At 40.4% G+C, this 26,915-nt stretch overlaps 4 protein-coding genes across 6 annotated transcripts; 2 read left to right on the top strand and 2 right to left on the bottom strand.

The window, feature by feature from the left end:
• The first annotated feature begins 8 nt into the window (after nt 1–8).
• Nucleotides 9–8,525, top strand: LOC113514068 (very long-chain specific acyl-CoA dehydrogenase, mitochondrial). Its single transcript, XM_052892901.1, has 7 exons — nt 9–313; nt 2,183–2,375; nt 3,219–3,368; nt 4,279–4,466; nt 6,492–6,633; nt 6,977–7,568; nt 7,920–8,525. Exons 1-7 carry the CDS (start codon nt 246–248, stop codon nt 8,456–8,458), a joined length of 1,872 nt encoding a protein of 623 aa, XP_052748861.1. The 5' UTR covers nt 9–245; the 3' UTR covers nt 8,459–8,525.
• Nucleotides 8,526–12,548: 4,023 nt separating this feature from the next.
• On the bottom strand, nt 12,549–15,731 carry LOC113510935 (probable malonyl-CoA-acyl carrier protein transacylase, mitochondrial). The gene is made up of 3 exons (XM_026894483.3): nt 15,126–15,731; nt 13,509–13,935; nt 12,549–13,030 (listed from the first exon to the last, which is right to left on the bottom strand). The coding sequence occupies exons 1-3, from the start codon at nt 15,491–15,493 to the stop codon at nt 12,635–12,637; spliced, it is 1,191 nt and encodes a 396-aa protein (XP_026750284.2). The 5' UTR covers nt 15,494–15,731; the 3' UTR covers nt 12,549–12,634.
• Nucleotides 15,732–16,532: 801 nt separating this feature from the next.
• LOC113510934 (zinc finger protein 706-like) lies at nt 16,533–19,842 on the top strand. Its single transcript, XM_026894482.3, has 3 exons — nt 16,533–16,776; nt 17,107–17,256; nt 19,292–19,842. The coding sequence occupies exons 2-3, from the start codon at nt 17,113–17,115 to the stop codon at nt 19,379–19,381; spliced, it is 234 nt and encodes a 77-aa protein (XP_026750283.1). The 5' UTR covers nt 16,533–16,776; nt 17,107–17,112; the 3' UTR covers nt 19,382–19,842.
• Nucleotides 19,843–22,105: 2,263 nt separating this feature from the next.
• LOC113510936 (DNA repair protein complementing XP-A cells homolog) lies at nt 22,106–25,517 on the bottom strand. Of its 3 annotated transcripts, XM_052892922.1 has the most exons (4): nt 25,229–25,517; nt 23,654–23,830; nt 23,417–23,614; nt 22,106–23,340 (listed from the first exon to the last, which is right to left on the bottom strand). In XM_052892922.1, exons 2-4 carry the CDS (start codon nt 23,806–23,808, stop codon nt 22,902–22,904), a joined length of 792 nt encoding a protein of 263 aa, XP_052748882.1. In that variant the 5' UTR covers nt 23,809–23,830; nt 25,229–25,517; the 3' UTR covers nt 22,106–22,901. The 3 variants fall into 3 exon arrangements, with proteins under 3 accessions (XP_052748882.1, XP_052748881.1, XP_052748880.1); XM_052892921.1 differs by having other exon boundaries at nt 23,417–23,830; nt 25,190–25,517; XM_052892920.1 differs by having other exon boundaries at nt 23,417–23,830.
• Nucleotides 25,518–26,915: the final 1,398 nt, after the last annotated feature.

Genomic DNA, 26,915 nt, shown 5'->3' with positions numbered 1-26,915 from the left:
ACAATAGTTTATATATTCGTTTCGTTAGTCTATTCACGATGAATTATTAGACCAGACGATTATAAAATATTTTTGAGTTTTATTTTATTTTATATCTAAGAAATAGATCTGTTTTCAGACTTAGGCTAAAGTGCAATTTATATCTAATAGGTCTAATATGAGTAACTAGTCATTTCGCATAGTAATTTTGCTTGTTTATAATACACAAACTTGACACAAATTATTAGTTTATTATCACGATAAAAATGAATGGTACTAATTTGGTTAAATGTGCTAAACGCTGCTTATCGGGGAGGCTCTTGCCCTTGTATAGGTGAGTAAAGTTTTATATCGCCAGAGTCCTCTAGATGTTACATATTCCCTCATAACAATCTCCTTGGACTTTGTACCTCAACGTTCTCGTACCTAGTGTCCGAGTGGTTCGTCCAATGTAACTATTTGCTCCCCTAACTATTATTTGGGTAAGGTCAAGGCTGTGATACAAAGTCCAAGAGGAGTAACAAGGCAATCACTAAAATATAATTAAGGAAGTAAAATAATCTTTTAGGGTAAATACATATTTATTTTATGTCCATATTCATATTATTCAAATCCTAAGATTACTCATTTAACTAGTTATATCTAAATTGATGCCATCAAATTCATTAATCTACTTTTATGGAATAGTAATGCCACCTGCTTAAATTTGTTTTTGTTTTATGTATATATTGTAAATAAAATTGTTTTAATTTAAATCTGCTGATGAATCTTCTTGTGAATGTTACAGTTGGCCACAGGCTGGTAGTTTTTCTTACTAAACTGAGTTAGTCCTTCAAACAGTATAATACATTTGTCAACAAGTATTGTTGTTCTGGTAAGCGACAGTTGATGCTGCTGCTTGTTTTAGGTGAAGTTTTGGTCCCAGTACCATCTATGCACAAGTTTGCATTAGAGCTCGTCACCAGAGCAAAACTTGACTCTTATATAATATTAGGATAAAACATTTACATAATATTCCATTCAGAACATGTAAATGAGAAAATGACCAGTACTTAATTTTCTTTACATTTAAAGATTTAAAAATTGTAGCAAGGTATTATAAATTTAGTATACAGCTTTCCAATAATGATCCTATGATTTCTTTTTATTTTCTACCAATTTGGATTTTTTATGAAAAACTTACTTTAGTTTTAAAAAATAAAACTAAGGAATAATAAAAATGTAAACTATTTTGCTTATTATATAATATACACATAGATGCCCATTTCCTACATAGTACTACATGCCAACATAAACTGTCCTAAATAAAGATAACAGTTATGACATTGTTGAGTAGGTCTCCACCTAATGATATGAAAGTGATCTTTATGATTTATTTTCCTTTCCCTAGTTTTACAATTTGGTGTCAGTTTTATTTGAAAAATAATAATACATTTAAAGCACTTATATAATTCACATATACATATACCTGATTAAATATGTTGTTTTCATTAAAGAAAGGCACTCAAGTACAAGTTGGACTTGAACAATGAGGGTTGAATACAAAGTCATCAAGTTTAATTTTTTTTCATAAAATAAATATAAATTTATTAATTTTAGATTTTTTCCTTTACTTGTGCTACATGATATTTTTCATGATTCTAGATTAATGGGAAGTGCTATATGTTTGATTCCCTTTGTAAATGTCAAAATATGTAATATAAATGGAATATAACAGCCATATCTTTTCATTGTGTTAATTTAGAAGCTTGATTATTTCACTGCTTTAAGAGATTACAAACCTGAGTATATGAAATTAACTTCAACTTGATACCTCTATGCATTCCTAAGAAGAATGGTTTTGACAGATGGACAGACGGACAATGAAGTGAATCTATAAGGATTCCTTTTTTTCTTTGGAAGTATGGAACCCTAACAATTTTAAAATTTTGTGTATATGGCATTTTCACAACTCTCATCTCGCTGTATAAACTTCTTATCTATTATATTTTCTTCTATAGCACAGTTGTTACTTTTAACATCAATGTGAGTACTTTTTGGGAGGTTATACATTTACTAGAAAGCACTTTATACCCGTGTTCTTTACCAGCAGCTCTGTCATGCTGGGTCGGAATCTCAAAGCCAGCCAATTCAAAATGAGCCATTTTTTGGGTAGGTATTTTTAAATATGATTAGTGTAATGAATGTCCGCGGGCGGTTGCAGCGTGCAGGGCTCGCGCGGCGCGGCGGCGGCGGCCGAGCGGCGCGGCGCACGGCAGAGCGATTCCTTCGTGCTGAACCTGTTCCGCGGCCGTTTCGAGACAGCACAAGTGTTCCCCTACCCCGAGCCGCTGTCGGACGACCAGCGCCAGACCTTGCAGGAACTGGTGCCGCCTGTTGAAAAATTCTTCGAGGAGGTCTGTATTCCTGTAATTTTTTCGTGCCGCTTGGTTGTACTGCGTGCACCGAGAGTGAACAACAAAAGTGATAAATGTACAAACGTAGTGACAAACATTTAAACCTTTCCTATAAACTGTTTAGTCGCTTTATTTATTTTATTCAATTCGTGCTGCGTTTGTCGATCCAGTATAGTGTTGAAACTATTCAGAAAACAAATTATTTGGTAGTAATGAGGTTAACCTCCATATTCATAAAAACTAAAACCTTCTACAAACCTATTGTCTTGACTATTGAACTGGTTTGTGGTTTGGCGCTGTCTTTCAAATTGAGAATTGAGCGTAAAAGTAAAAGATCGACGAGTTCAATAGTTAAAACAGGTTTATGAGAGATTTGACGTTTTTATCAATAAGAGGGTAAGTTGACAATAATCAAATAACCTTGCTATGGAAGACCTTTATACCTTTAACAATATGTTGTTTGTATTCTTACGTAAATGTTACAAAATATCAATTTTATACATATAAGTATGTGTTTTAAATGTAGATAATACTATTTGTAGGTCAATGCTATAAGTCAGTGGATTCCTTGGAAGCATCCCAACCGACTCTAGGTACTCGTACTTGGTATGATATGGCTTATGTTAGCGCTTATGTTGACTGTATTTGTGCTTTATTTGATAATGATGTGTTCCACAAAAACAGCCGACTTCAATTGTGGCAATACCAGTTATTTTAATTTAAAAACTAAACTACTGTCTAGTTTTTAATATATATATTCAAAGTCGTATCACTGCACACATATATGATAGAGTAACTAGGACACGTCGCGTTTCTCACTCGTCTACTCGGTGACGTCCTCAGGTGAACGACCCGGCGAAGAACGATGCGAACGCGCAGATCGAGGAGGCCACGCTGTCGGGGCTGTGGGAGCTGGGCGCCTTCGGGCTGCAGGTGCCCGGCGAGCTGGGCGGGCTCGGCCTCAGCAACACGCAGTACGCACGCCTCGTCGAGGTACGCGAGGACATACACGGACCCGGGGGTAACTGCCCCCGGACTTGAAGCCGGCCTAAACGGGACTTCCCCCAGGGGCCCCTCCAACTATTCCCCAAGGGTCTGAATACCATAATAAATTGATTGGGCGTCTCTGCTTACCCCGTGATACGTTTTATGGGTAATCCATTTACTAGTAAATGAACCGCCTACTTAATTTTCTGCTTGCCTCATGGTTGACTGATAGAGAATGCCATTAGGTGTTAGGTCCGCCATATGTACATTTATTTATATACCTATATATAATAGCTATATATTTACCAACTACAGTGAGCAAAAAAGATATGATTTTGACCAGTATATGTATGTATGGTCATCTGTCTCGTAACTTCTAGACTACTTATTATAATTTGAAAAATCGTTGGTGTACACTGGCGGGGCACCAGTGAGTGATGATAGATGAGGGTGAAGCAGATCGGTTAGCTCATATGTGACGAATTCAACAAAAAGTAGCCACAATGGTTTTCAGCGAAAACCACGTGGAGGTCGACTTGATAGCGTATATTGCTAGCAATGGGGCTGTTAAACCCCACTACTAACAATTCCTTTCCCCCCGCTAGTTCTAGGGTATGTGACATCACATTGAATATGTTGCCTTCTAAACGACAAAGTCGGGAACTGAATTTTTTTTTAATGATGAAACGTCGGATATCAAAAGAAAAGGTTTAATTAGAAACTAATAAAGGTTTTATCCTTTTTTTTTATCTATCTATATATAATCCTCTAATGTATTCAATACATAGCCGTGGTTGATTACCATGTACGCTAATAAAACAATAGATTGCAACGGTAGTGATCGATCGTAAGCCTGACGATGGATGTAAAGCGCACGAGGCGCGATATGTGAGCAGGGCGTCGCTGTGTGTGGCAGGTGGTGGGCGCGCACGACCTGGGCGTGGGCATCACGCTGGGCGCGCACCAGTCCATCGGCTTCAAGGGCATCCTGCTGTTCGGCACGGCCGAGCAGAAGGCGCACTACCTGCCGCGCGTCACGGGCGGCGAGTACGCCGCCTTCTGCCTCACCGAGCCCTCCTCGGGCTCCGACGCCGGCTCCATCAAGTGAGCCACCACCGCGCACGCACGCACACGCACGCACACGCACACGCACACGCACACGCACACGCACACGCACGCACTACCCGTGGGAGCAGGAGAGAAGGAGACAACTTTTTTATATATCTGCAACAAGTTCATCTAAACTTTTTTTTCATTGTCAGCATAACAGTAGTGTAAACTGCGGGTCTACCATGAAATAAAATTCCGAAATTTCGGACTCAGTTTCGTGTTTTTGTTTATACCAAAATCGGACCAATAAATGGAGTTTAACATTTCGATTATCATAAATTCTATCCTAATATTTCAGAGGAACGATATTTTAACATTTTTAATAATTTTAAACGGTACGTATTATGTAATTTTAACATCAAATTTGTTTCGTTCATCCCCCAAATTTCGGAAAATATTTCATGGTAGGCCCTTTGTTCTGTATCGTGCGCTGCCTGCGCTCGCATTTTTTTTGTCTTTAATAGTTTTTTTATGGCTTAGAATGGTAAACTGTCAAATAACCGTATTGTATTAGTATTATCTTGTTATTGTTTTTATAACAGTAAGTACACTACACTGTTTATATGAATGCTGCCGTATCAGTAGATAAGAGTGTTTACTCTAGATCTAGACCGGTGTTAGCCGAGCGCAAGTTACCGTTATCTATGGACACCGACACCGACATGATTATAAATAATCACAGCATTAGTCAATAATTACTGTGGGAGTGGTTTTATCGGATACGATAAAAGCACGGCCACTTCTATTTATAGCGGCCATGTATGTAATCAGATTTAATCACATATCGGTTAATTTGTCGCCATAATGTCATCGCGCGACTCGTGCCACGTGATTATTGTAATAGACAGTACGCATGGTTTGATATAGTAATATTACACCAAATCGTAATACGCTTGATTTAAATTCTCAATTGAGACTGTCGTTTGTATAAATAATTTATACTTTACTAGCGGCCCTTCGCGGCTTCGCACGGGAGGACATTTTTACAACATTTTACATTTATATCTGTACCTACCTAGCTACCTATTTTATAGATATGCCTGCCCCACTTGCCCCTCTCCCGCACATCTAAAATAGGTATGAATAACATGTACAACGCGACAGCGTTATTTTTTCTATTTCTATGACTTATTAAATTCGTAATATCTATTAAGTTGAATAGCCGATTTAAACAATATGTTTAAAAATATAAACACAAAGCAATAATTATCGCTGACCATTTGCTTTAATCGAAGTACGTCTAAAATGAAATGACCGCATGAATGACATAACAACACGCTTGTACTGTCAACACTGAAAACAGTTTCAATTTGACAGCACAATCGCCATCTTAAAAAGTTTGAGTTTGACACAAAAATCCGCATTAACAAAATGATTGCCATTTATTGAATTCATTTGTTACAAAAAATGTGATAAATGAAGAACTGCTCGACCGATTTTGTGCAAACTTTACATAAACCGTCTACTAAATAGTCCGAATAAAGTCTAAACATTTGGTTTGGATAGGTGAGCCCGTTCTTAAGTTATAAAATTACAACGAAAAATGGCATTAATTTTCTAAGTGAATAATCTGTAATTTGTCAGTAGTTGAATGAATTTTTCGTTCAATTACAAATCATCAATTTAAAATACAAAACATAATCCTGCTGTATACAAAACATAACTTTAGTAAAAAAAAATATTTCCAAAATAATACAATCATCAAATTCATATGTAAACATATCAGTGGCTACGATAGAGATTTGACAAAGATGGTGGATATCAAAATTTTACCATTATTTCAATATCATATACACAGATGATTTATTTGCATCACTATACACTATTAGCACCACACACATAACATCAGATAATGGTACATACTTACAAAAAAAAAAAAAAAGGACAGAAAAGAATTAACATAATTTGTCGTGAGTGTGCCACATTAACACAAAATGGTTTACTAACATATTGTTTACCTCTGCTTGTATATATGCAATGTTCTTATGTATAACTACAATGTCATATTTTAATTTCCAGAACGCGAGCTGTGCTCTCTCCGGACGGCGACCACTTCATACTTAACGGATCAAAGATCTGGATCAGCAACGGTGGCATCGCCGAGATCATGACGGTGTTCGCGCAGACGCCCATCGAGAAGGACGGCAAGACTGTCGACAAAGTATGCAATATCTCATAGCACTATTGTAACACATACTAGGTAGCCGTGTAGCTCCCGGCATACAATAGGCCACCCCTTGCTTTCCCGTGGGTGTCATAAGAGAACTGCTAAGGGAGCTTATGGTGGAGAGATGGGTAGCTGCATCCCTCTTAAATTTACCAAAAGTCAAACGGCGGTTGTCAAACCGCCTGTTAAGCGTGACAACTACTGGTAAAACTCCCCTTATGAGGGAAGCTGTGTCCAACAGCATACTAGGTAAGAGTTGTCAGGTTAGGTGACGACGGGCAGATGAGAGGAGCTGCGCGGGCAGGTCGCTAACGCTGTTGATGCTTCCATTGGACAGGTGACGGCGTTCATCGTGGAGCGCTCGTTCGGCGGCGTGTCGTCGGGCCCGCCCGAGAACAAGATGGGCATCAAGTGCTCCAACACGGCCGAGGTGTACTTCGAGGACGTGCGCGTGCCGACGCGCTGCGTGCTGGGCGGGATCGGCAACGGCTTCAAGGTGGCCATGAACATCCTCAACAACGGCCGCTTCGGCATGGCGGCCGCGCTGGCCGGCACGCAGCGGGCCGCGCTGCGCCAGGCGGCCGAGCACGCCGCCACGCGCACGCAGTTCGGCAAGCGGCTCGCCGAGTTCGGCGGCGTGCGCGAGAAGCTCGCCGACATGGCCATGCTGCAGTACGTCACCGAGTCGCTCGCCTACATGGTCTCCGGCAACATGGACGCCGGCTGCCAGGACTACCACCTCGAGGCGGCCATCTCCAAGGTGTTCGCGTCGGACTCCGCCTGGAAGGTGGTGGACGAGGCGATCCAGATTCTCGGTGGCATGGGCTACATGAAGGCCACGGGGCTCGAGCGCGTGTTGCGCGACCTGCGCATCTTCCGCATCTTCGAGGGCACCAACGACATCTTGCGGCTCTTCGTCGCGTTGACCGGTGAGTGTGCCGCTCCTCGTCGAAAATCGGACTCCGGTCGCCCACCGTAGTCTAGTCGGTAAATCGAGCACGACGGGAGTCGTGGGAAACATATCTCTTTTGCTAGTTCACGTGCACAGAAATAATTTCGGTTACTTCTCTATCTGCTCTCTCTATTTTGCTTTATATATCTCTCTCTATTTGATGAACTGCTCCACTAAACGTATATGCGCTGGTTTGCTTCTGATCCGAATCAAACTTATGTATTTTACCGAAAGGCTTTTACCGAAAGTTTAGTACGGTTTTATATAAATTCGTCGGCGCCCCTCGTGATATACGGCGCTAACCGGCTGTTGCTGCGGCTGCCCGCAGGCATCCAGTTCGCGGGCTCGCACCTGCAGGAGCTGCAGCGCGCGTTCAAGAACCCGACGGCGCACCTGGGGCTGATATTCAGCGAGGCGGGGCGGCGCGCCGCCGGCGCCGTGGGGCTGGCGCGCGGGCCCGAGCTGGCGCCGCTCGTGGCGCCCGCGCTGCGGCCCGCCGCCGCCGAGCTGGGCCGCGCCGCGCTCCACTTCGGCCGCTGCGTCGAGGGCGCGCTGCTCAAGTACGGGCGCGGCATCGTGGACGAGCAGTTCGTGCTCAACCGGCTCGCGGCCGCCGCCATGGACGCGTACACGGCGGCCGTGGTGGTGGCGCGGGCGTCGCGCGCGGCGCGGCTGGCGCTGCCGGCGGCCGAGCACGAGCTGCGCCTGGCCGAGGCGTGGGCCGAGCGCGCGCTGGCGCGGGCGCCCGCGCTGCTGGCGGCCGCGCGCGACGCCGCGCCGCTGCGCCAGCACGCGCGCCTCGCGCGCCTCGGCGCCGACGTCGCCGCCGCCGCCGGCCAGCCCACGCGCAACCCGCTCGGCCTGTGACCACACCGCCCCGCCCCGCCCCGCTATACTCCTCTATTTTTGATATAGTAAATATTTATTTATAGTTTCCCGGCAGTTTCATTTGAAAATCCTCGAGTAACCTCAGTGTCGGCAGCCCGCACTAAAACTCCCAGCAGTTACAAAAATACTACTTATCTAATTTTTATACAAGTAAATATTTTCTATTGTATTTAAAACGTGACGCCGAGAGTTTTTCCAACGAGCGGCCACAGTTTCGTGCGAGACGCAGTCCAGCCGTGGCTCGACAAAAATAAAAAAGAAAAAAAGGTGCCCGCCGCTCGAGCGGTGACCGACTAGAAGAAAAAAAGAAGTCCCGAATATAACGCTATGAAAACTGAAACAAAAATCAATTTAGCATCGATATTACATTTACCAAAATATTCAGGCAGGCGGCCGGTCGTAAAACTATAAGCCAAATCTTTTTGTAATATGGATAAGATCATATTACAGCGACCCCGATTATTAATTAAGATAAGGGTAGGAAGATGATGATGATTACATTTACCAAAATACACTATGTAGTACAAAAGGCAGTTTTATTGCTAAGCAACCCTGCCATACAAACTTTTGGTAGAAGGAATTAAAGATTAATGTATACAACGAAGCAAGATTGTGTGTGCTTGATTTTTTGGCATAGTGATATTAGTATGACTGACATTACTTGGTTTGTCCTGGTTCATCCTTTGCTCATTTGTAACTATAACAAATAATACTTGTTTAAACAATTTTATTTCATTACACTTTCCAATTACACTTATATTTATAGCTTTCAGGCATCAGTACTTTAAAGTATCTAGGTTACTATTGGACTGAAAATTATATTTTTACACTCATAACTTTTCGAGAGTACGAATTCTTTTTCCGTTAAAAATAGAGGGCGCTAGTTTTGCAATCAAATCAAATGCTCGATCGTGAACTCGCTCATAGTTTCACAACTTTATTTATTTATTCTATTTATTTCATTACAATTTTCTAGAAATAACTAAGTATTAAAAATTAACTTATTTATAATTATATTGAACCTTAACATTGTGTAATTGTTAATTTAATAATGTGTTTTAGTAAAAATACTACATAGTCATTTAAATACCTTATATTTCTTTTACATAAGAATACGAATGCTTACAATAGTTTATTCTATTATAAAACATTGATATCGATTAATTTGTTAGTTTGAAACATTCAAATACTTGTTTCAAACACTTATTTAATTCACTTAAATAGAAATAATAGTCAAATGAGAATCTTAATTGCTGTTTGTAGCGGAAGAAAATACAATCATTTAATTCATTTAAATAGAAATATTTTTTTTTATCTTTTTTATTTAGAGGCTTTTATCCTATAAGGATATGTCAGCCTCATCATACCCTTATTTTATAAAATACCTCACATACTTAAAACATTGATACATAAATAAATAATACATAATATCTTAGTAGTGTATTTGATAAAGTGAATTATTGATACAAAATATAGTAATTAAAGATTTTGCTATTCCGGAACGTGGTTCTAGTCGAATGAGAATCTTAATTATTGTTTGTATAAAAGGAAAAACAACCACTTAATTTATGTTTATCGCGAATTAACTTTATGATTTAATAGAAAATCATTTGCGTTTATGAATATATTCTACATTTATTTATAAAGGTAATACCAAGTTTATTTTTCCTCGTTCACAGCTATCGATAATAACGCTTGCGTATATACATATCATAGTATGAGTACAGGTAATGCATATGAACTTGTTTTTTAAAAAAAGTCGAAAAGTTTATTATGAAAAGCTTTTTAAAAATGCTTACAGTATCACACACTAAGAAAAGTTTACATTTAGTTTTTAATCAGTCATTTTAGTCTGTTTTTTTTTTAAACTGAGCCTCAAATATATTTTGCATTTTACGTTTCATTCTCGTTAAGGTATCATTAAGGTTAAACTGGTCGTTGTAGACAACATTTTTTTCTAAAACTCTAATAGCGTTAAGAGCCTCACATATTGTTGGTGGTTGTAAGTGCTCTTGATGGTCTTGCTGCTCTTCGTTTTCTTCGTCAGTGTTGCGATTGGTACTTACAGCTTCTGCAAGAATCTCTTCCTCAGTAGCTGAAGCGCACATACGGCAACATTGTCATCTATTGCAATAAACTAATCTATTTCAAACCCCGGTTCTGTAGCGGTAGATCTGTGCAACTGAGCAACTAATTGAGCTAGTGGTACGTTGTCATCTCCATCGGTAGCAGATTGTATTGTTGCCCTAGCGGAATATTATCATCGTCCTCCGCTTGTGATGGAGAGAGATCTTTAAAACCTGTCTTTTAAAATCTTTAAAATATCTTTTAAACCAATTTTTATCAAATTTTGTGTGCATATTGGGTAGGGCTGAGAATCGGCCAACATCTATTTTTCTTATCATTCTTTTCATTTAGGGGTAAAGTATTAAAATTGTTATTATACCGAATTTGGTAATAATTTATTCTTGCAATACATATAGAACACTAATTTATATTTTAACTGATTTTATAATTATTTATTATCATGATAGATGATGATGCTTGTAGTTCATTCCTTCTGCTGCAACCTACCATTGCAGCAGAAGGAATGGACTACAAGCACACGGCGTGAAACTCAAATACGAATGAGACCGAAGGCAGAAAGCTCCTGGAGATAGTTGAAAGATTGAATATCACCGTCCATGGACTAAGAGGTTACTACTCATTATTGCCACGACTCAAGAATCTCCGACGTGCTCGAAATCCCCCTCTACAAAGGGCTGTACAACCGACCGACGCAGAAAGTCCTCTTAGAGGACATCCAATCCGGTCACTTGCCCGTATGCATGAATATTCAGATGATCCCGGTACATCTGATGCCACAGACCCCGCCCCACCGGAGTGTCTGAGACAGATTCATGGGTCAATGCATCAGAACAAGCCAACGATGACAATTTCAATCTCAGTCGATGCCAAGGGACTCGAAAGACCTGTCAGTCGCCATGTAAGCAGAAAATTAAGATGCGATTCGACCGTTCACAAACAAAAAAACTCGTGTTGGATATCAGCCGCAACACTCAATAATCATGTCGCCATACACTGCATCTGCAGAGACTGGCAGGTCGCAAGACACCCACCCTCAAGGCGAAGTTGAACCGCTTATCAACCAAAATCAAGAGCGACATCGACTTCCATAGGAAGGAGAGCTGGGACCGTCATGTGGAAGCCGACGACGATTGGAACAGTATCCACCGCTTATGTCGCTAGCTGACCAAATCTCAGGCCCCAGTCCTACTGGCGAGCGACGGGAAACTGAGATACCGCGCAGCAAATCGTGCGGAAATCTACGCGGACCACCTCGAACGCTAGTTCCAACCTAACCCGGCTTTGGACATCGTACTTGTTCCTAGAATAGACAAATTCGTCGAAAACTACCTGGCAACACTCCTGTTACCGCACGAAGACCAGGTTGTTTTTACGCCGAGACAAGTGCAGCATAAAATCAGAAATACAATATTTTAGAATGGTCCCGGCAGCGACAATATCATTATTATGGTACTGCGTTACCTGGTGCCGCACACTATAGCGGCACTGACGCATCTGTACAACACGATATTGTGCGCACAAGACATTTCCCAGACCCACGGAAGATAGATTAAGTCATGCTGCCTAAATCCGCCAAGAATGTATTGCAACCCGAGTCATACCGGTCAACAATAACGTTGTTGCAACACATAGCCAAAGGGTTTAAAAGGCTGTTCCTCAAACACCTACAGCTACACTTGAAGCCACAACCGGAGCAATTTGGGTTTAGAGCGGAACACTCCACGATATTGCAACGCAAAATTACAAGTGCTCACAACAAGTGTGAGCACATCATTGCAGTACCCCGGGATATGGAGAAGGCGTTCGATCGCATATTTTTTTTGATACAGCAGGTGAACGCCGGCGGACTATCTTTAATCCACTCCAAGGACCCGCGTATAGTTATGCACGGCGGAAAATTTAATAATAATAATAAAAGAATAGGTCAATTTGAAATACAAGAATAGATAGATTTGTTTTCAATGCACAATAAAACACCAAGTAAACAAGAAACAAAGGAAGTTTATTACAATTTTGAGGTCCATTTACAAAATATAGAACCGGAGGCGGGTCGGGCGGCGGCGAGCGCTAGACGTCGACCTGCAGCGAGGAGTCCCAGGCGCGCGCGTTGACCTGGCGCAGCGTGGCCCGCAGCGCGGCGCCGGGCCCCAGCGCCAGCGTGAGCGGGTAGGCGGCGCCGCGCGGCCGCGCGTACAGCGCCTGCAGCGCTTGCTCCCAGCGCAGCGGCCGCGCCACGTGCCGCGCCAGCGCGCGCCGCACGTGCGCGCCGTCGCCGTACGGCCGCGCGTCCGCGCCGCCCAGCACGGCCACGCGCGGCCGCGCCGCCGGCACCGCCTGCAGCGCCTCGCGCAGCGCCGCCGCCGCCGGCGCCATCAGCGGCGTGTGGAACGCGCCCTCCACGCGCACGCGCGCGTGCCGCCGCACGCCGTGCTCGCCGCCGTGCCGCTCGAGCCAGCGCAGCGCCTGCAAACCGCCCGCACCTCCTCATTTCTTCCCTACATCCGTTCGACTCGAGATGAAAAATTGCAAACTTTCTAGTACTTACTATGACTAAACCTTTAAGAATCGGCATTTATTATAGCGGCGGGAGTATAAATTGAGCAACTATGGACTCAAAATTTTATATATAGGTTAGATACTCACTGGCACCCTTTAAAAATATCTCCATTGAGATATTCAGTCCGTTGTGCCAATTTTGGTTGGACATATATTTATTTCGAGTACTTATCGTGTAGAAGGCTATACATAGACCTATTTTTATAATTGTGCATCTCAGTTGACGTTCATTCACAGAAGTAGGTATAAGCGTATGCTTCTAAGAAAAGAATATTAAATATATATATAAAAGTTTTACTAGGTGGGCCAGCGGGGCGACTCATTTGCCACTCCGATACGCACTTACCGGTGCCGAGTATAGAAGAGCCAAACTGTCAATACTGACCTCCTCGTCGCCGGCGACGACCTTGCAGTTCGGGTAGAGGTAGTTGGCGACCTGGCACACGGGCGCCTCGACGCCGCGCTCGGCCGCGTGGTCGCGCGCGCGCAGCAGCGCGTGCGGCAGGCTGGCGTCGGCCGCCAGCCACACCGTCAGCATGCCGCCGCGCCGCTCGCGCGCCGCCGCGCGCATGGCCGCCGTGCGCAGCTCCACCAGGCGCAGCGCCGCCTCGAAGGGCAGCGCGGCCGCGAACACGAGCGCCGCGATCTCGCCCAGCGAGAAGCCGGCCACGGCGCGCACGCGCTGCAGCGCGGCCGGCCGCTCCTCGCGCACGCGCTCCACGGCGGCCAGCGCCGTCACCAGCACGGCCGTCTGGCAGCGCGCGTCCAGCTCCGCGGCCGGGCCCTCGGTGCACACGCGCCACACGTCCCACCTGCACATGCACCGCATGCCCGGGGTCAGCTCGCCTCGTCACACGGCCCGTCGGTCGCGACCGTCCGCCAATAATCTGTCGCGCTGATTTATATACCCGCATGCCCGTCGACCGATGCGAGCCATCCGTTGTTTGCGACCGTTAACGTATTTACTGTTATAGATACTGTGGCGGCGACTTGCGCGGGAGGGAGTTGATGCCAAGGATTGGCGGAACCATATCTGGTGATGTACCTCGTCGGGGTGATCTCCCCACAGTCGCTGTCTTGCCCCTCCCTCATCCTTGACTATCATCCCCGCTAGTATATACCGGTAGTGTGGGTGGAGCAAAAAGAGGAGGGAAAAGGGATCTTTAGCAATGGAGTTTGATAGCCCCTTTGCTAGCAATATGTCCTATTAGGTCGATCTCCATGCGGTTCCCCCTGGAAACCATCATGAACAATTCTTGTTGAATTCATTACAATGGGCTAAATGACCTGCTTCATTCTCGCCTATCATCCTTCACTGGTTTCTTTTAGAAATGATCATGGTGAATGCAATGTAACCATGGTTCATCAAATGTAATTATAATGGAAATCATCACGATGAGTTAGCCCATATACAAAGAATACTGTGTTCAATAATGAAATTAAATAACTAACAACAATGAGAAAAATAGTAGTGTTGGGTTTGTATATTATATAAAATATATAAAAGACACATGTAATATAATAGATAAATACATAGCGACATGCTGAAGAAGGGCCAAACTAAAAGTACTCATGACCAGCAAACTCGTATGAAAAGATTGATGAATGTGGAGGAAGCGAAAGAAGCTTGTTTGAATAGGAGCATTTGGTATTCCATTGTTTCGGCCTACTCTGATAGGGGACAGGTAGGACAGAAATGTATGATTGTATAAATTAAAAAAATTTTACAATATTTTAGGTGATTGTTACTTAAGATATTTGAAAAGTACATAAATGAAATATATCATGGTACAGCATACAAGGTAGTACTTTTAATGCCAATTAATATGGGCAAAGCAGTGGGTTACACTTACACCTAGTTTATTTATAAAAGGGGAAGATTTAAAAATCACTGGTCAGTAGAGACCCTTAGGGGAGGGTCCAGTAAAAATTTAATTTACGAGTTAACTAGCAAAAGTACTCTGTGAACACAAATTATGAACACAGTATACCTACTACGTACCCGACAACACTAGAAGCCAACTCGTATAATTCTTTGGCAGCAGGTATATTTGAAAGGAGACGGCCCATGCCGACTCTCTGTGATCCTTGTCCAGGAAATAGCAATATAGTAGTCTCTTGAGGCTGCACCCGTTCTGCAGGGCCACTTTCAGGGCCGGTGGCGGAGGCCGCTCGCACCGCGTACGGCTGCGTCGCCCACTGCAGCTCTGCATCCGACGGCTGCGCTTCACCGAAACTACTGGCATCTTCCAGAAGACGTCGTAGTGGAGTGTCACTCGGTTGTGTGCCCATAGACCGACTTTTACTGCTCACGAGCAGGGTGCGGCCAAAGCAAATTCGACATATTAATTGTTTCATAGCCATTTTCATATTAAATTATAATTTTATAGAAGCACTTTCTTATCATTAAATAACAACACACATTGTAATTATCGAAGAATAAGGTTATAGAATAATATTTCTGTTCATTGCAAACATTAGATAATATACGATATAGTTCTTTATACTATTCATATTTCCACAAAGATATTGTTTAAAAAATTAAAAATAGGTAAGTACTTAACCTATAATAATAATATACCAGGGTTACCAGATGCCAAATTTGATTTTTACCTAAACGTCAAATATTATTTTCTTCAAATCAATGAGTTTTAGGATTTTTACCTTACCATAAAGTTGTATCTTTTTTTCACTACGTTTTTCCATGTATCACAAATTGTGTGTGTATTTATTAAATTACTTGGTTTTCTTAAAGTCTAAAGATTTGTACATTTTTTATATACTTCGAGGTTGGAGAGAATTGAAACGAGAGAGAGGTCAATAGACAAATTAGCTAGGATTGTCACTTTGGTAAGTATTGTATAGGTAAATGTAAGCAGTGTCCCTAACGTAGTAATTATTTGCTCGGTAGGGTTTCTGTACAAATACCTCGCCATTTTTTTTATTTTTTACTGTTCGATCTAATTCACCATCACTTAGTAGTAGTATAATAGTAGTAACTGAAGTGCCGGAAATCGTTAATCTTTAAACTAGAGAGACCGCCGAAATTGCAAAATATGTATTCAGTCAACCCTCTTTAGGATTAATTTTTTTTTGTAGTTTCCGTCAAGAAAGGATTGAGGAATAAGAGGGGAACGTTGAAAGTGAGTGCTCTGTCTGATATTCTATAAATAGATGATGATGAATATTATAATATTCTTTATCATCTGCTTACCCTTATTCCAATTATTAATTGCGGTCGGCGTAATATATTTTTCTACACTAAGGTATTATATGTAAAATTTATGCTTCAAGTGAAGTGAGCCTTCACTCTCACATTTTCATAGAATTTTTTTATTTAGGTAGCAATCACTAATTTCCCTTGGTTATGCACTCTTTGGTAGAAATAAAAAAATGTATCTGGCAATACTGTTTCCAGAAAAAAGTTTTTAGGACAATTACTAAGTGACAGCATCCTTTTAAAATTGACTAAAATAATCTTTTAGATTTTATTTTTCTAACAATTAACCATAGAAATAACTTTCCTTATTGCTGTTATAGACAATATTTTATGTGTAATACTCATAATTTACTGGCGAATTAACAAATATTTCTATAAATTTTCACAAAGAGCATCTTGAATCGAAGGCGTGAGAGGGTTTACGGAGTGATAGGTAAATCACGTTTTCTTTACTGTCTATAGTATGTTTTCTTTAGCAAGAAAACACCACAAGTATCAATGAATTTAAATTTTCCATGATTGTTAACAGAATTCTCATATAATAAAGTTATATTAAGCGGTAATCCATTGGACATGTGGTAAAATAATCGAGTTACATTAAGCCATAAGGCTGTCCTCTCACCAAAACTTTCTACTGTAATGAACTTGTTGATTTAAATTTTTATAGTCAATTGTGTTGTAGATATTCCAATGTATGTAGAAAATTCGGTGTTAATAAAAATTGACAATATGGTAGTAACGGTAGTGTGATTATGAATTGCAGGGCAGGATGGCTCGTGGCCAGCAGAAAATTCAGTCACAGGCAAAAGCTGCCGAAAAACAAAATAAAATAAAGAAACAACAGGGACACAGTGCCACTGATCAGAAAAAAGCAGCTCAGAAGGCACTGGTTCATGTTTGTGTTGTTTGTAAGGTAAATTCACAATTTAAATTTTCTGATACAAACAAAAATTTAAACGAATACTCTCGTATTCATAAAAATTAAATGCTTCTATAAACCTACTTTAACTATTACAGTGTTTTGGGACTGTCACTCAAATGGGAATTAAGCGGAAAATAAAAGGACAAAACATTACAATAGCTAAAATATGTTTATGAAATACTTTGTTTTTATGGATTTATTATTAATACATTATTGTTTACATGTCTCAACTTTTATCTGCTGTAATTTATTATAACTGTTTTTTGTTATTGACCATGGGGAATAATATGTAAGGTAAAATAGATAAATGTGTTGATGTAGTGATCACTGATCCTCCTGTGACACCTCTCTTAGGCCTTCGTCCACCTCCCTGAGTCTCTGTGTCAAAATCCAGTACAGATACTGATTAAATCTACACTAATATAATAAAGAGGAAAGATTTGTATTTTTGTGTGTATGTTTGTAATGAATAAACTCAAAAACTACTTTACCGATTTCAAAAATTCTTTCACCATTAAAAACCTACATTCATCCTGATTAATGTGGTGTACAACTATTATCGTTATGTCACAATAACCACTTTTTTACATTTTAAAAGGTGATAGAAATACTGACAAAAATTACACCATGTTATTCATACTTCTGTTTAAATCCTTATCCAAATAAATCATATTGTTTTCAAAACTGTTTCAATTTGTGTAGATTACTTTTTGAATTGTTTATATCGGCTATTCTATTCAATAGATATTAGGAATTAATAAGTCATAGAAATAGAAAAAATAACGCTGTTGTCTTGTACATGTTATTCATACCTATTTATTAATCCCTATTCAAATAAATTATTTGGTATTCAAAAATGTTTCAATACCAGCAGATTCTTTTTTTTTTTTTTCTCAAATCGTAGGTATATTCCATTCAAAAGATATTATGTTGAACAGTGTAAAATGTTGTAAAAATGTCCACCCTTGCGAAGCCAGGACGGGCCCCTAGTATTTAATATATTTGTTAGTTGTATGTTTGTAGTAGTACAGGGCAATGTCATAGTTTTTCTTTTTCTTTTTTTTTTTTAGACTGTCCAATTTTTTTTTTTACAAATGTTTATAGAACCTGATTCTGGTCCATTTACATAAAAAAAAGTAAACTCTAGGTATATTAGAATCCATAACTTTATTTCTTATAATTTTGGTTTATTTTCTGACACAAAAGTAATTATGAACTGAACATTTGCAATCATAGATTAAGTATAGCATCTGTAGGTCCAATAAATAAGATACATGGTGACACTAACAGCATGAGATATTATAAACTGAACACTGATATATGAGAGAGATTGGAAATATTTTTTGTCTTGTTATGAATAACCCTTTATTGTATGCCTCAATCTATTTATTAAATGCACAATTTTACTAATTAGTAATAATGTAATACTGGTGCACAAATAAATATTTGACCGACATGTTGTACATAAATGAGTAAAAATTTGATTTTAAGACTAAGAAAATTAAGACCTGACCCTAATTTAAAGTCATATCCCAGATTACATTTGTTATTAAAAAAACCATGGTGAACCACTTTGTGACATACTAGTTACTGTTACATAGGGTTGCAACAGTACCCCCATACCTGAATAACTGTTCCTAATCACTTAATATTATAAAGCAAAGTCCCCCTTAATAATGTTTTATTTGCTAATGGTGTGACAATGACTGGGCCTGAAAGGATACAATTCCTATAGCTCCAAACAGACAATACAACATATCCCACGCTCCACATGTAGTGAAGATTCAATAATCTCCATGATCAATAAATCAATAATCAAAATGATTCAATAATTTAGAACAGCACTCATGTTTAATAGATCACCATTAAACAGGAGTGTTGCTCGAAACTGAAATATGAGAGAATTCATTATAGTTGTATTATTACTACACTAGATGTTACTAACTGTAGAGACTGTATTTGCATCTTATAAGTGCAAATAATTTATTGCATACAAAACGTAATAAATGCTATGTGCTCATTGCAGGCGCAGATGCCCGACCCCAAGACTTACAAGCAGCATTTCGAAAACAAGCATCCCAAGAACGACCTACCCGAAGACTTGAAGGCTATCTAACACTTTGCATTTCTTTAGTAATATAATTAATTAAAATATCTACCTATACATAATTATTTAAAACTGTTTGTTCTATTTGTAGACAGCTACCGTACTGTATTAAAATGTTTTACATGAAATGTATTAGTGAACTAGGTGACACAGCCCAAATATCTCGTAGATATATTTTGATTGTTACGTTCACTTTTTTATTATTTCATTATTCCTTTCTTTGTGTAAAACAATGATAACCAACAAATTGTTTTAAATGTAATTAAAATTTGTAACGTGCGATGTACTCTGTACTAAACCTATAATGTTACAGTTGTACTACTAAATTGCATTGCATTTTTTTACTACAATATTTTTACTTTCATTTTTTGTATATTTAATAGGGTATATCTAAAGGTCTGCAAATAATTTATCATTTCTCTAAATTTTTTTTTTTCATCTTTGCACTGAAATATAATTACTTAAAGATATTAAGTAATTTTTATTTTATCATTTCACCTGATGGAAAGTGGGAACATCAGCTTTAGACAACAGTACCATGGGCATCATACACTGCGACTGTCTTCATGCCATTCTTCATGTGTTGTCATATCTAAGGACTAAGGTGTTCTAAACTCTAAACATTAATACTTTATCGCGGGGGGAAGGAGATTGTTAGTAATGGAGACTCAGAGTTGGGTATATTGCTAGCAATATACCCAACCAGGTCGACCTCCTCGCGGTTCTCCCTGGTAACTATTATGGTTAACTTGTAATGAATTCATCATGATGGGCTTACTGACCTGTTTTCATTCTCATCTATCACCCTTCACTCGTGCTCCGCCAGCGTATTCTAATAGCGCAGGCGGGGCTACCATATCTTGGAGACGTAGAACGCGACTGTTAACATCTTTCTAGTAGGATACACGAACCAAAGTGCAGAGTGCCGTTCACTCATTCTGCCATCCTATGTTAATCTGACCAATGGTCCACAATAATAACATATGTATTAGAGTCTCCTTGAGAAACTAAATATCGACCTTAATAATATTAAATACACAATACAACAATTATATGCTATAAATACAGCGAATATATATATATATATATATATATATATATATATATATATATATATATATATATATATATATATTTTAATTGTTGATAATGAAATGGTAAACTGCCTGCGCTATCGGGATACGCTGGCGGGGCACTAGTGAGGGATGATATGTGAGGATGAAAAGGCAGGTCAGTTGACTAACTGACCTGCCTGCCTGCGATAGACTATCGTGACAAATTGCACTAGATTTAACCACGATGGTTTCCAGGGGGAACCGCGTGGAGGTCGACCCAATTGGGTGTATTGCTAGCAATGGATCCTTTAGACCCAATTACAATCCCTTTTCCCCTAAAGGGCACTTGAAGCACGCGAGAGGGCAGCGAAGAAATGTTGATTGTATCCGATAGATTGCGAAATATATATAAAAAATAGTTATAATGCAGTCCATTGTAAAATGTTTGCGCTCGACTTGGAACAGAATTTCTTTTTTTTTTATACAGCTTAGAATGGCTAACAAGCTGACGGCCCACCTGATGGAAAGTGGTTACCGTCGCCTATAGACATGAGCATAACATGGACATAACAGTGTATACTGTTTCGCTCATCATACCCCCCATGCGTTGCTATTCCTGAGGGCTCAGGTGTTATTCCTCCGTACCCAGTAAATTCACGCTATGTCCCACCCTTGAAACCGAAACACAACTGCTTTACGAATGAAACACGAATAGGATAGAGGTACCCAAACAATCGACTTTTGTACAAAATTTCCCTCTGGTAAATGGGAGAAATATTACGAGGATTCTATCCCCGATGAGAATTTACCATCGTCTTCATGCAAACCATGATTATTCTGTCTACAAGAGGGTACGACTAGAGATTTAATGTTAAAAAACTGCCGTATACGTAGCACGTTATACTTACGTCTATGGGGGCCCTATAATGTATGCAAATTGAAGCCGGCGCACAGTTGTCGTGCTCGGCGTCGTAGGTACTACCGGTTGCTGGCTCAGCCTTCCTAACAATCATAACATGAAAAACGAGCCATAGAACCGTGTCCCGAATCGGGCGATGGTGCGTCCATTTATGAATCGCATACTAACGGTTAAGGGTTCCAGAGTACAGTCACGGAAAAATAGTTTCATTGTTATTCTAAGTGGGCGTGTGTTCATAGGCAACGCAACATTGATGACTTCATTGACATTTATATCTGTGAAGATTCTTTATCAGAACTATCAAATCCTAAAAATATGTCTTCCATTTCTGTTGATGTAAATTTTATTGGCTGTGTCAAATGCCTTGTATACCCTAAATACCAAATAATAGTTTGTATGAAAGCGCAACAGCGTACGGTTCGGTTCACTGAATCTTCTTGCGATGACGGCTTATTATTTATATTTCCGGAGACTTGGTTGCTCAAAGTTTACAAATTACAGTGCCCTATAATATTTCACAGATAAATTATAAGCGGTATTTTAACAAATGAAATAGGTTCCTGCCACCCTAATATAACGCAGTTAACTCTTTTGCTAACGAGGTGTCCCACCCAATACGCTCATAAGAACGATATATTCTATGGATAGAGGTGATGCACGATCTAATGATATATAAGCTGCTTCGGGACTCGTCATGGCCCAGAACCCATACTATCCGGGGCACGGTTCTTTCTGTGCTAGAATATTACAAACTAATGGTTCGTCGTGGTTTCGCAAGTTTTATTCAAAATAAATACAATCTATGTTACTCACTAGGAATGTAGGTTTTTTTTCAACATAACTAAAATGTAAGTAGCTCTATCACAATATGAACCCGTGTGCGTGTGTAGTGTCGATTATTGAAGCGGGACAGTATCGACAGACATCGCGAACTTACTGCCCTTGACCATTGGAGGCGTTTTTATCGAAATTTATTTATTTAGATTTGGAAAAATATTTTCAATAATTTAGAAAATAGCAAATTTAAATAATAATTTATACATATAGAAAGTCTCGATCTTCCCGTTTCAATTTCATCGATCAATGTTTGGTTTAGTTACCTATATTACTAGCATATGTTATTAGCCTTAGTAGTAGTATTAGGTGCAAATTTCTCTAAGAATTAAAAACAATTATTCTAAATATGATTAAATCCATCTGTTATTCATATTAAATATAGTGCAGGCCGACAATTACTATAAAACAATGTTTGGAAAATGTTGCTTAAAACTAATATTATGTAGTATCATATCACAGGAGTTTCAAGTAAATAGATCAAAGACACCGACAGAGAGTCACCATGACGTACAGATATCTCATATTCCTTCGCAGCGATTAGGCAACGTGGGGATACATACACAGCATCGGTGCCTACGTTTTACCAGACTACCTAAATCGCACGAGTAACGCGACAGCGAACTTGTAGTTTGTCTAGCACGCTCCGTATTTGTAACTTATATATCGCTCTTGTACTTGTCGCGCTGCACAACGGTGGACCGTAGAAGCGCCGCCGGAGCTACATCTTCTCATAGGTCTGCACGTGGCCGCAGTCGAGGCAGGCGCGCTCGTACGCGTCGTCGTCGTCGGCGGCGGGCCGCTCGGGCCCGTAGCGGTGCTGGTGCGCGGCGTGCGAGCGGTCGTACAGGCTCGAGCGCACGTCCATGCGCAGCTGCCGCAGGTGGCGCTGCGCGCGCCGCCGCTGCAGCAGCTCGCGCGCCTCGCGCCGCCGCTCGCGCTCCTCGTGCAGCCGCTCGGCCGACCCCCACACGGCCAGCGCGCGCTCCTCCACCTGCGCGCGCAGGTACAGCCGCATCTCGCCGTGGCCGGGCCGGTGCGGGTTGCGGCGCCGCACGCAGCGCAGCGGCGGCGGCCGCGCGTCCAGGTCGCAGTCCTTCAGGAGAAACTCGCTCTTGGCCTCGGTGCGCGGGATCAGCGCGTGCGCATCCTCGTCGTCCCTGGGGAAGGAGGTCCGGGTTCATGACCGATCCTCGACGGCCGCGCGGCCCGCCGCGGACCCGCGTCGATACCGACCTGCAAGCGTCGCAGACGTGGTAGTCGAACGAGTCGAAGAGGAAGGACTGGGGGAAGGGCCGGTCGCAGAGCAGACAGTGCGGCTGCTCGGAGGCGTGCACGAGCGGCGCGGGCGGCGCGCGCAAGCGCGGCGCTGGCTCGGCGCCGTCGAGCAGGAAGCCGCCGCCCGAGTCGAGGCCCGCGAGCGCGCCGCCGCCGGCCGCCGCGCCGCCGCCGCCGCCGCCGCCGCCGCCGCCGCCGCCGCCGCCGCCGCCGGGCCGCTGCGGCAGGCGAGCGTCCCGCAGCGCGCGCGCCCGCAGCCGCTGCCGCTCACAGCGCGCGCGCTGCGCAGCCGTCAGCGTGTCGCCGCCGGCGGCGTCCACCGCCGCGCCGTCCGTCTCCGGCCCGTTCATTGCGGTGTCTTGTCCACACGCTCTGTGATTAGTTTTGAGCGTATTAAAACTATAGTCGAAAGACTTTTACTGTATGATCCAAAACTGATTTGCCTGGAAATTGCTTCATTATTAAAAGCTGTTGCAGGTGTAATTAACATGACAAAGTTGGTAGATTCATATATTTTAACTGACTTGCAACTGACAATATTAACAGATAAAAATGATCTTATTTACTAAATACAAATATAGGAAATTAAGATAAAAATAGTGAGGCAACACATTGACCTAGTATGTGCAGTGCCAAATTAATAATTATTAAACTTGTTAATAAACAAACAATTCCCTTACTGCACTGCACACAAATATAGATGACTCCCTCAAAGCTGTATTCAATCTTGGTCTCAGCTAAAATTACTGTCAGTTATTTCTGATTTAAATAAAACAAAATTTAAATCAGTTCTATATTAATTTTGTCATATTTACATTCTAGAAAATGGTACATAATGATGGAAAAAAAGAAAAGTTGCCATGATCTAAAAAAAAAGTTACTAACACTATAATACATACCTACACATATCATCATAGTCATAGAATACTGATGAATCTTTATATGTAATCTTTGTCAGATCCGTCAGTATTCTACGACTATGACGATATGTATTCTCATACATACTTTGAGCGTCATGAATACTACTTAACAAGGAACATATTAAATATTGTAAATCCGTAATTGCTATGAATGGATTTTATAATAAATAGATATTGAGAAAAGGTTTATTAGTTAATGGGGTATAACATAGCCATTGCTAGCAGCAATATACCATATAATAATAATACATTTATTCAGCTACATTTATACATTAAAAATAATAATTTCATGGTAGCAGCTGTAATGGTCCCCACTCAGCTTAGCAGCACGGTGCTGTAGTGCTGATTTTCAGCGGGGCCACCACTTGTGAAATGGGATAAAATTTATACACTATTGATTGGACCTTAAAGAAGGTATCATATATCAGTATTATATATCAGGTCGACTTCCATGTGGTTCCTTCTAGAAACTAACATGGTTAGTATTTGAATTTGTCACGATAGGCTAACTGATCTGCTTTCATTCTCGTCTAATATCTCTCAATGGTACCCAGCATATACCGTAGCGCAGGTGGGTGACCATTTCATTGTCACTATTTAAAAAAAAAAAAACACTTATATGGATATCAATCATGCCACCCATACTTGTTTCGGCAATACATATACTAGAAAAATAGGGTGGCATACCCTGTCCACGCTATACCATATAATATTAAAATACTTTAAAATACTAATGAAAATTACAGGTTACGCGGTTAGTAATTTTGCACTATATATTTACTCCGTTCGTAGGGCAAAATTACAGGTGTACCTATTTTTTTGTAACAAGTTTACAATCTTCAGAACTCACACGTTTATACAAATAGAAGACCACAAAACTTATAAAATTGTCTTTTTCTGTCTTATGGACAACTGAAAAATCATTTGATTATTTCCTTTTAAACTATTAATTACTCCGTGTTCTGATGTACGTGCAGATCACAGATTAGAAAGTCTAAAGCAAATCAATACATCTATTCTTCTAGAATGCTGAGAATACTAATAGATATTAAAACAGAAAATATTACAATATAAAGTTCCAAAATTAAATAAATAAACAAATTAAGTACACACCACAGATTAGAGAAATTATGTATAATGCACAGATTAGAGTCTTGTGCCGTTACATGACATGTGTCAATGTCGATATAGTTGGTGGCATAAATTTAAGATAGTAGAAAGAACAAGAAATTACATAGAAGCAATGATAAAATAAAAATTGTAAATTAATTTTTCTTTTTTTTTTATCACTATATATCAATCCCACTGTTTTAAAAACGATATTACGAAATTCATAAAATCACTGAACGAACTTCTAAATACTTTCAAAATATAATGGGAGATATAAATATTAATATAGCGCCAGGTATCTTTGACTATGATTGCAATAAATATGTCATGCCTGTATAGATACTTAAAACGAAAAAACACGCAAAACCGACAAGCAGTAATATGCATGTAATATTCATATTAGGTAATTAATAAGAATGAAAGTATAATTCGCTAAAATTTAAGTCTTTAATAAACTGAAAATCTTCCATAGTTGTTTGACATATAAAATCTATGACAATTAATAACTAAAACATTCTCCTAATATTTAATGGCATCACGACATTCACCTCTAGGTCTTAAAATTCTGTGTGATAATCTTGAAGCCAAGCAGGTGGCCGACGATCCCTGACAGAGTGTCGAACAGATACCTCCGTCTCAGTAGGAGAATGTTCAACAGGATGTATTTCTTCTTGAGCCTGGTCTCTTTCAGGTTCAGTTAACAACGGAAGATTAGTTGGAGCCAAATGTCTGTTGGAAACCGTAGTTTCCCGACCATTCTGCAGACGGACTTGAGAATAAAGTGGATTTACATTAACTACTTCTAATTCTACAACTAAGGGATCATATTTACTTCTTCTTACCATATTTTTCATGAACACAATCTGGCCATCCGTTAACCATGTGGGGGTTTACTGACCATTGGATGACCTACGGGGGTGTAAAAATATCCTTTCATGGGGCGTGCAATCAGTGCTCGTACATAGTAATGAGCGAATACTATGCAATGCTTGAGAAGTAACCGATTCCCATGCATTTATAGGCAATTTAATAGAAAGAAGTGAAAGTTAAATAGTTTTCCAAATAATTCCATTACAACGCTCTGTTTGTCCATTTCCACAAGGATTATATGGTGATGAATAACTAGTAGCTACTCCTAAACCACTCAAAAAGTCCTTTAATTCCGATGAAATAAAAGATGTTCCTCGATCTGAGTGTATAAAAGTAGGTACTCCAAATATAGCGAACAATTCAGTTAATTTCCTTTTAACTGTTTCAGTACTCATATATCCGGACACGGAAAGGCAAATGGGAACCGAGAATATTCATCTACTATGGTTAATAGATATTTATTTTGTGTTCTACTAGGTAAAGGCCCTTTAAAATTCATTGAGATTCTTTCAAATGGCATAAATGCTTTTATCAAAGTTGTTAACACATGAAAACTA

The sequence above is a fragment of the Galleria mellonella genome, unplaced genomic scaffold (genome assembly GCF_026898425.1).
Source record: "Galleria mellonella isolate WM207_F2 unplaced genomic scaffold, CSIRO_AGI_GalMel_v1 utg171, whole genome shotgun sequence".
Taxonomy (NCBI): domain Eukaryota; kingdom Metazoa; phylum Arthropoda; class Insecta; order Lepidoptera; family Pyralidae; genus Galleria; species Galleria mellonella.
This window is presented reverse-complemented; position numbering and strand designations above follow the sequence as displayed.

Coding starts and splice junctions, on each gene's coding strand:
- LOC113510935 (XM_026894483.3), bottom strand. CDS start 15,493: ATGAAAATGGCTATGAAACAATTAATATGTCGAATTTGCTTTGGCCGC. Junction 13,936..15,125: donor TTGGCTTCTAGTGTTGTCGG/GTACGTAGTAGG, acceptor GTGCATGTGCAG/GTGGGACGTGTGGCGCGTGT. Junction 13,031..13,508: donor TCGTCGCCGGCGACGAGGAG/GTCAGTATTGAC, acceptor GGCGGTTTGCAG/GCGCTGCGCTGGCTCGAGCG.
- LOC113514068 (XM_052892901.1), top strand. CDS start 246: ATGAATGGTACTAATTTGGTTAAATGTGCTAAACGCTGCTTATCGGGG. Junction 3,369..4,278: donor AGTACGCACGCCTCGTCGAG/GTACGCGAGGAC, acceptor TGTGTGTGGCAG/GTGGTGGGCGCGCACGACCT. Junction 6,634..6,976: donor ACGGCAAGACTGTCGACAAA/GTATGCAATATC, acceptor TCCATTGGACAG/GTGACGGCGTTCATCGTGGA.
- LOC113510936 (XM_052892921.1), bottom strand. CDS start 23,808: ATGAACGGGCCGGAGACGGACGGCGCGGCGGTGGACGCCGCCGGCGGC. Junction 23,341..23,416: donor CACGTCTGCGACGCTTGCAG/GTCGGTATCGAC, acceptor CTCCTTCCCCAG/GGACGACGAGGATGCGCACG.
- LOC113510934 (XM_026894482.3), top strand. CDS start 17,113: ATGGCTCGTGGCCAGCAGAAAATTCAGTCACAGGCAAAAGCTGCCGAA. Junction 17,257..19,291: donor ATGTTTGTGTTGTTTGTAAG/GTAAATTCACAA, acceptor TGCTCATTGCAG/GCGCAGATGCCCGACCCCAA.